This window comes from Rhipicephalus sanguineus, chromosome 6 (genome assembly GCF_013339695.2).
Source record: "Rhipicephalus sanguineus isolate Rsan-2018 chromosome 6, BIME_Rsan_1.4, whole genome shotgun sequence".
Lineage (NCBI taxonomy): Eukaryota > Metazoa > Arthropoda > Arachnida > Ixodida > Ixodidae > Rhipicephalus > Rhipicephalus sanguineus.
Window position 1 is genome coordinate 99,570,617 of NC_051181.1, and position 9,737 is coordinate 99,580,353.

Here is a 9,737-nt window from a genome sequence, read left to right on the forward strand (position 1 = left end):
TTTGCTGTTGGCTTTCAAGTTGCACAGGCCGATGACTATAACTGCCATCAGACTTTTTGTTTTGTATTATTGCATGATCACTTCATTTCCAATGTGGGGTTGGGGTTGCCTTGCTTAGCCGGAACTACTGTTGGTGCAGAAAAAGTGACGCAGCCAAAAAAAATTGACTGAACGGGAGAACAGAGGAAGAAGCAGGGTGGGAGAGGAGGTGGTGTGGAAATCGGCCATGAAGCTCAATGCATGTTTATCGAGAAGACATTGCCTGTGAGATTGAGAAATGAACTGCAACGAGGTCAAACGTAGGGCAAACCCTATCGTGTTCATCATTGGGAAACACTGCTGCACATGACGCGAGGACAGGGCAAGGGGAAAGGCCATATTTTCTTTCCACACCCACAGAGTTGTAATGCTTTTGGTCCTTTCGCTTCACAACTGGCGAATGCAGTCAAGCAGATACACTGATCACAGCAATCTTGGCTTTACGAACTGCGCTTCCAAAGAAAGCACGAGCAGTTAGTTTATCTGGCATATCTTATCAGGCAGCCTGAATCCTTTTCCTGCTGTTCGGCACCCTGCCCGCTGTTTGATGCTGAGGGATGCGTCAGCGTGAATTTTTCCAGGGCTAATCTTAGTCCCTCCTGTGTACCGTGACAACGTGAGCTCTGCCTGTCACGTGAGTTTGCTGTCGTATAAGCCACTCAGTTGATAGCACGCAGTGTCTCGCTCTACAGACAAGGGAAAGCAAACAAGGAGACAGTAAACTGCACGTAACGTGGTCTGGCTTAGTGCTGTTTTGTGCAGACGGTGATGTACAGCTTGCTATTTACCCATCGAGTTAAATGCAATAAGTTAAACAGCTTTAGCAAAACTCTCAGCAGTTTTATGTGAATAGGCAACTTTATGTGAGCAGCAGTAACCTCTGGTTATAAGTAATTAATATAAAAAGTAAATAATATTTCTGCATCTTCCTATTCCACCTGACATCCTCTCCTCATACAGCCAACAGGACAAAACTTGATTGATGGCAGGCTCATGCAGTATGCCTCGTAAAAATATACTAATGAATAAGGAATTAATTCCACAAGTAATTAATTTTTCAAAATAATCAAATTTGACTTCTCCCTTCTCTTGAAGAAATTGCTGTTCTGTGCAGGTTATGCTGGATTTGTTTTGCTGTGGAGAGATATTACGGCAAATGTTATGCGATACACGAAAAGTCAGCAAAACATGTATGCTTTTCAAGGACACGAGATTTTAATCGCCGAAATCAAGATTGTAACAAACTCTTGCTGAATGTGTCTAAAAATCTGCTTCTACCCAACAAGAAAGAAATGCTTGAAAAGGTTGAGAAATACGCAAAATGCTGCACGTATAATAGCCACCAGCTATGATGAAATCAAAATTTTTTCTTGGACAGTGCTCCCACTACGAAAATATTAGCTGAAAGCCCTACAGTTCAAAGTGTTACTACGGCAAAGCAGTTGCTGTAATGTAAAACAAAAGGAAACCTGGCAAACCTTGCTACAAAGTGATGTTTTCTGCTGGGTTTTGCGAGATGGCTTGATGTGGTGGAGAAGTCCTAACTTGCAGTGTACTTGTTGTTGTTGCTCCTCGAACTAAATTCACACGAGAAGGCTCGCTACCGGTTGGGTCATCAAAGAGGTAAACCCCAGACAGCAGAATCGCAACTAATGCGATGTTCCAGTGCAAATTTTGCAACACCCCCTCAAAATAGATATGTCATTGCCTTTAGTGCTACTGAGAATACGTCTATTGATACTCATGCTTGTTACGGCATACTTGTCAGAGGCAGCAACATCAAATTGGGTGCTGACACAAGGCGCGCACGAATCAATGAACTATGCTCCGTAGAATGTGCGATGTGATGCACTCATACATGTGACTCCTGGAGCCTCACACCAGCGCCGCTGTTGCCAGCTGTTATGTGCTCTGAGATCACGTGACTCATCTTGAAGGCCACGACGCGTTAACTTTACTGCAGCCAATATATGTGCCTTACCTCTTTGTCAGCTGCTCTGGGTCGCATGGTATGCTATTTGAAATGTGTATGCGAACTGCGTGTGATTCAACCATTTGACCAGTGACATCTGCAGCAGTTTCGCTTGGTTCCTTCAGCCTTTCTTTCCGGCAACTGTGAAACATCATTATATTGAAAAAGTGCAGATATGTGCTGTTTGTTATATTGAGGTTAAAAATACGAGATGTTCAATTGACGTACTTATCAAGGGTTAGCTACTTCGTTATATGGGAAGCATGTTACATCAAGGTCTGTCATTGATGCCCTGCTTGCACATAAGCTATCATCAGCATGGACACATGGTCGCAAAGTGATTGTGGTCACGAGTTTGATAATGGCAGCATCCATGCAGTGGTGTTGCAAGCGGTCCATGTATTTATAAATGTTTCAGAACATGGCACTACCATTTCCATGGCCTTGAATTTTCATTTTGGCTAAGGTTGGCAGGTTTCAATCAATCATGTGTATGACCCCCCCCCCCCCCCCATAAAATTACTTTTCATTTTTATCACTAACAGAGACTGAATGAAAGTCTTCGTGGCTCTTAGCGTGCTAAATATTTCTCAATTTAATGCCCCACGTGTCTTTGTTTTGTTCTCTTCTACAGTTTCTATCTCACCAGCATATACGATCACTCTATTTTCGAGGCGTTCAGCAAGGTGCTCCAGAAGTTGATCCCCGAGCTGCCAACGTTAGAAAACCTCCTCAACATTTTCATCTCGGTGAGTGTTGGCTTGTCAGCGGATTGACTGTTCGGATCTAAAATGTCATTTGAAGGAAGATTGCCCATCATTCTCTCTCAGCAGCTAAGGAGTCACTTGGACCTTAGAGCAGAAAACTTTTTTTAAGGCTTTATTATTGCACTTAAGATGCTAGAAACCTTTATGCATATGTATATTCGTATGCGTGTGTGTGTGATATACTCTATTACTTTACATCCCTATTTTAAACATGAGTTGCAGTTTTGGTTATTCTGCCGTTGCTCTGCTATAATTGGTACCTCTGCCTCGCACTGACAAGCTATACTTTTAAAGGGGTCATGAAGCACCCCTTGGGCTGATTGAAAAAACACATCCTGCGGAAAGCTGACACGGCTATGAACTGCTCTGCCAAATATTACAGTCGTGCGCGCCGCGTAATGGCCACAAGCGGAGCGCGAAGTTGCCGTTTCCCCAGGCACCCTCTTTTCAAACAGAGGCCGGTTCTCACTCTCGTCGGTGGGCGGGGCGTCTGTCCGCTGTACGTAGCAAGAGACATAGCATGCTTATTGGCCGATAGCCGACGTAAATCGAGAGCGGCGTTCGGATCAGATGCGCTTCTTGCCGCGGGGTGCCGCCACTTGCCGGCGCCGCACTCCTCAGTACACGGTAGCCGCACTCGCGCAAGCGAATCACAGCGGGAGAGCGATCGCGTTTCATGACGCGCGCTGGCGTAACTTCTTTCCCCCATGCCATCCCTCCCTGTCTAGCTTCCAGTGCGCTCGCCGGCACGAGAAAAGAGAGAAAGCGCTGGGAGCGTGCGCCAAACCCCCGTGACTCCGCTGATTCTTGACGGATTCGAGAAATTTTTGCGGCAATCGATTCGGGAGGCAGTACACTCCGATACTGAGGCCATTAGATCATTACTTGGAAAAGTGGTTCACGACCCCTTTAAGTGATAAAAAGTAAGATAAAAACCTTTTTTTCAGTGCCCGTAACTTGGAACGACATTTTTATGAATGTCACATATCAAGTGTGTAAGCACGGTATATGTAGACACGGTATAAACTAACGGAAACTGAGACTACTACGAAGCTGTCATGGTGGGTGCCACCATAGAAAAAAAAGAAGCAATATACTGGCAAAACAGGAGGGTTAGTGGCACAATAAAGACTTGCTTAGAAGTCAGGGAAGGTGCCAGTGCCATTAGAGAGACTTTTGAAGGTACTTTATTTTGCAAAGGCTGCTTTGTCCCTTTTTTTTTTTTTCATTTGCTTCCAGACATGTGAGTCATTGACTGCTCAAAGGATTGAAGCTTATGCACAATTCAATGCATTTGTTGCTGTTTTTTACTCTCCCACATGAATATAAAATCACAGGGGTACATGTGATGGTTGAAAGTTTCTCATTTACAGGGTTAATGTTTTTAGTCAATCCTCAGCTGTTCATCTTTTTTTTTTTTTTTGCGTAAAAGTGTTGAGATAATAGACCATGTAACCTGTTTGGGTAAGATTAGCTTGTTCGGAACATTATGCTCCTTTGCGAAAATAAATGCAAATTCCTGTTCTTACATTTTTTTTCTGTTATTTTTTCTTCAGAATTCTGGGATTGACAAGGCATTCCTGTTTGATGTTGTGACCAAAATGTACATTGCAACTGATAACTCACCCGTGGACATGCAGTCTTACGAGCTCTGCTGCGACATGATTGATGTCATCATTGACATCTCATCTATCTATGGGTGAGTGTGACCCAAAAATGCTACGTGCTGAACTACAGTGTGAGGTGGTGTGTGGTATGACCTTCGCAGTCAAGCCTGACTTTTACCACTGATGTAGATATGAATTAGTGTGATAATATAAAAAGATGATTTTTATGTGATTTGCATGCCTCTCAGGTTTTATGTGTTTACATTGTTTACAAGATCGTAAGATAAGTGTTACTTCCATTGATATTGCTTTTAAGTCTCATTGCGTTGGAGTTGCTCACTAGTATTACACTGCAGTGACTATACTTACATCAAATTGTGGGTCACTAGTAATGTATGGGAATTGATTGGCGTCAATTTATAAACTTAAAATATGAATTATGCAGAGTTTAATTAACACAAGTCCAGTGTATTTCAGTAAAGTATTGCATTTTTCATGACGCAAAATTAACTCATGTGCATTTTTTTCTTTGATTCGAAGGCCCGTATTTGGGCATAATTGTTTAGCACACTTGTGCTTATTGATCATTACATTGCTTTTTTGCACTCATCTTGCACTCCTGTTTGATAAAACTGCGCACAGCGTTGCACGCTTTTGTATGCAGTGTGTCCCAGCCATTTTGCACTGCTTTTAGAACTCTGTGTGATGTGCTGTATCTCATATACTCTGGTTTCGCAGCATCCATAACATCATCTAAGGTTATTGCCAAATGTGTTCTATGCAAATGCAAGGTGGGCAAAATGCCTGTTAGGCCACCAACTGACCTCAGTAGCCGACATTTCACAAACAGTTGGAAGTGCTAGACAGTACATCAGTGGCATGAAGTGTAGGTCCCTTGCAAGTCTTGGTAAACATTTGAGATGCAGCTCTTTTGGGCAGCACATACAACCCCCAACTGGTAGCAGGAAACCTGCACGTCTCAGACATAACTTGACGTCTGTGTTGGGAGTATCAGAAGCGCATGGCAACACTTTCTGTGCCTGGCGATATGCTGCCATGGTGATTTGTGTGTTTGCTTCTCGGTTCACTCTGTATAACAGCCTTAGGTACATCTGATTGAAGCTCTCAAGGTGCCAAGCACTTACCTGCGAGATGATGACATTGTTCATGTGGCTTATTGTTATCATCTGTGGCAGTCTCTCGCACAGAAATATGTTTTACATGGCAATATTCGTGGTTTTGGGATGTTAAACTCCATATATTATTATTATTATTATTATTATTAATTCAAACAATGCTGAAGTTCAGAGGAAGGTGGCGGCTTGATGTGATTGAAAATCGTTGAACATGCACTGTAGCTGGAGCCAGTGTTTCAGCATTCCCTGTTCAACGATTTTTTCATCAATTTGAGCTGGAATCATTCACGAACACTCTATCCTTATGTGCATGTTACATCAGCAGCCAAGCGTTGTGCTCGCTCCAGCTTTTTATGGATGCTGGTTCATTAGTTCCAATACCTCGTACTATTTGATCCCTTGCAATAAGAAACAAATCGTTCACTCTATCAAAGAAGAAAATATGTTACCCAAACGCTGCTTTTTAATCCTTGACATGAATGGCGTTGAGCAGTGTTTTTCGAAATGGTGAAGTCAACTGGCAGCATGTAAAGGTGCTACGAAGAGAAGTGTTACTGTTTATAATATAGAAAAAAATACTTCAGTGGTGAAGTGATTTTTTAGCTAATTAGCTGAAATACCTGACCAATAGCTCTTTGGAGGAAATCGAAGGAATTTCTGGGCATAAATTGTTTGGAGGCTTCTAAAAGATCCCTCCCGACTTCTTTTTTTTTTTTTAAGATATATCAACTGTACTGGCCGCTGTTCCAGGATTTGCACAAATGCCACACTACATTGAAACTGCTGTAGTTGAAATTATTCAGTACTAATTACTACTCAGTCATAATGTTCACTTTTGAAAAAAAAAAATTTAAAATATTGCGTTTGCACATGCCTCAACAATATATTTGGGGCAAGAGCTGGCCTTCATTTTAAAAGCTTGTGCGTAAACCTGCGTTGTTTGTGTCCTCAGCTTGCAAGCGGACGGCGATGGGAGCACCTTCGACAGCGAGTCTGCCAGCATCATAAAGCTGAACAATGGGACAGTGCTGTACCTGCAGGAGGTCAACCGGTTCCTTGCCCTCGTCTGCATACTCAGGGACGAGAACTTCGACAAGCAGGGTGAGCACATCGCATGGTACCCTGATGTGTCGTGTGCTGAGGGTTGCATGAAAGTCTGCAGCTTGTTCAGTAAGCTGGCTTTTTTGGCAGCTTGAGGTGGACTGGTTGTCTTTTAAGGGGTCATGAAGCACCCCTTGGGCTGATTGAAAAAACACATCCTGCGGAAAGCTGACACGGCTATGAACTGCTCTGCCAAATATTACAGTCGTGCGCGCCGCGTAATGGCCACAAACGGAGCGCGAAGTTGCCGTTTCCCCAGGAACCCTCTTTTCAAACAGAGGCCGGCTCTCACTCTCGTCGGTGGGCGGGGCGTCTGTCCGCTGTACGTCGCAAGAGACATAGCATGCTTATTGGCCGATAGCCGACGTAAATCGAGAGCGGCGTTGGGGATCAGGTGCGCACCTTGCCGCGGGGTGCCGCCACTTGCCGGCGCCGCACTCCTCAGTACACGGTAGCCGCAACTCGCGCAAGCGAATCACAGCGGGAGAGCGATCGTGTTTCATGACGCGCGCTGGCGTAACTTCTTTCCCCCATGCCATCCCTCCCTGTCTAGCTTCCAGTGCACTCGCCGGCACGAGAAAAGAGAGAAAGCGCTGGGAGCGTGCGCCAAACCCCCGTAACTCCGCTGATTCTTGACGGATTCGAGAAATTTTTGCGGCAATCGATTCGGGAGGCAGTACACTCCGATACTGAGGCCATTAGATCATTACTTGGAAAAGTGGTTCATGACCCCTTTAAAACGGGTGCTTTTTAAGGGGACGCTAAAGGAAGGGAACAGTTTGGGTAGATTAATACACAGAACATCTAAAACACGTACCGTAAATTTCCAAGCAAGCGCCCCCTCCAATTTCACTGCTAATTTCAAGTTTCTGCACCATTCCGGGAAATCTTTAGTATGTCCGGTGATCGTTTGATGTTGAAGTTGTCAGTTCTGAGCGCGCAGTTAGCACGTAAAGATGCCTCTGACGATGTTGCTCTAGCGAGTCTTTCGCTAAGGGTGAAGTGCATGCTGTCATTCGATTTCTGCTTGCTGAAATGTGCAGTGCAGCCGAAATTCATCAATGAATGAATGATGTGTATGGTACAGCTGTCATGAGTGACAGCAAAGTGCGGACAGTGGTGCAGGAACTTTGAAGGAGGACGTACAGACATTCATGATGTAGGCGTGCAGGGAGGGAGGCAAGCGTCAACCAATCTTGTTCAGCGAGTGGATCAGGCAATTCGAGAAAAACAGCGGTTTACAATTTCTGTGTTGAGTGATCCGTTTCCCGAAATTTCATGGTCTCTTATACGTATCATCGTGAGTGAGAAACTTCAGTATTGGAAACTCTGCGCAAGGTGGGTTGAAAAGATGCTGACCGACCCTCATAAGACAAAGCAAATGGGAGCCACAGTATTGTTTCTCCAGCGCTACCATGATGAGGAGGAGATTTTTTATAATAAAATTGTCACGGAACTAGGCATGGGTCCGTTTCGAAACCGAGGAAACAAAAGAGCAATCCAAACAGCGTATGCATTCTGATTCCCCGAAAGCAAAGAAGTTCAAGTGAACCGTCTCAAGCAGAAAGTGTATGGCTGCTGTGTTCTGGGAAAGAAAGGATGTTCTCTTGGTAGTATTCATGGAATGTGGCACAGCCATCGCTACAACCTCCTGCTGACCCGAAAGTCGCGGGATCAAATCTCGGCTGCGGCAGCTGCATTTTCGATGGACGCGAAAATGTTTGAGGCCTGTGCACTTAGATTTAGGTGCACGTAAAGAACCCCAGGAGGTTGAAATTTCAGGAGCCCTCCACTACGGCGTCTCTCATAATCATATCGTGGTTTTGGGATGTTAAACCTCAGATATTATTATTATTATTATCACTACAACCTCATACTACGCCAACACTTCAAGATCTCTACAGAGGGCAATCCAGAACAAGCGAAGAGGAACGTTGTCGTCAGGCATCGTCCTTCACGACATTGCCCGGCTGCACACTGCAGCTGCAACAAAGAAGCGCCTGCAGCATTTTTGATGGGAAGTGTTTGATTACCTGCTGTACAGCCCGGACTTGGCTCCCTCTGATTATCATCCCTTTGCTCACATGAAACACAAGCCAGGAAAACAGGAGTTCGACTCAATGAGCTGCAGACCAGCGTACAGAACTGGCTGAAAGCACAGCCGACTGCCTTCTATAACAAGGGTATAGAAAGTTGGTACCACACCATTACAAATGTCTCAGTTAGAGCGGTTGTTTATGTAGAGAACTAGCTGGAAAGTGTATCTAAATGTTCCAAACAAAACAGTCTTGATTTTCACTGTGGTTCTCATTTAGCGACCAATGGGACCTAGGAAAAAAAAGAAACCTCGTAGTACATGCACCTGCTGTAATTATACCATGTTGTTGACATACAAGTAAACATGATTCCAGTCTTGAGGCACCCTCTTTATGCTTGTGAATGCCCTTCAACTTTCTTTCCAAAAAACTGTGCTGGTCTCCCTCGTAGCTTCATGCAACAAAGTTGTTGGATGACAGTCTATCCCAAGCTTTTCTCCACCTTGCGGGCTTCTGCTGAAGTTATTTTTCGTGTTGAGCGCTTTACATTCGTGCAGCTGATGCCACCACTTGCCTCGCAGGGCTCATCGACTACAACTTCCAGTGTTTCCGCCAGGCCATCCACGAGGTATTCGAAGTCCAGTGCCGGGCGTCGCAGTCGTCCACGACACCGGGTTTCAGCCAACTCCGTGGACCTCAACCTCAGCAACGGCTACCCGGAAGCGTGATTGAGCTCATCCTCGTCCGAGCGTCTTGCCCTCCTTCTACGTGTCCTCGTCACCTTTCTCTCATGTACATAATCCCCTTCGCTGTGTGGAAGTTTACAACGACGACGATGATTAGGTCGAAGAGACTCAGAAAACCTCCGAGAGATCACCTGCCTGTTCTTAGGTATTGAGACCTTGCGCGCCACTGTCGAGCACCTACTAAAAAAAAGCTTTAAGAGACGTTTTTAATGTTAACCTAAACAATTCCCCCTGTCCCCTCTCGTTAATTTTTTTTTTGTTCGTGTTTTGTCACATATTAAATTATGGGATTTTCGTTAGTTGAATAAAAAAAAATGCTATGTTTCATTATAA

At 44.5% G+C, this 9,737-nt stretch overlaps 1 protein-coding gene across 1 annotated transcript in view; it reads left to right on the forward strand.

Annotated features, from left to right (window-relative positions):
* Window positions 1–9,737, forward strand: part of LOC119396016 (ras-related GTP-binding protein C-like) — a 16,391-nt gene extending 6,654 nt beyond the window's left edge. The window contains 5 exon segments of the mRNA XM_037663047.2: window positions 2,646–2,760; window positions 4,335–4,477; window positions 6,474–6,622; window positions 9,240–9,337; window positions 9,339–9,737. Of these exon segments, the coding sequence (XP_037518975.1) occupies window positions 2,646–2,760; window positions 4,335–4,477; window positions 6,474–6,622; window positions 9,240–9,337; window positions 9,339–9,386 (553 nt within the window). The 3' untranslated portion in view covers window positions 9,387–9,737.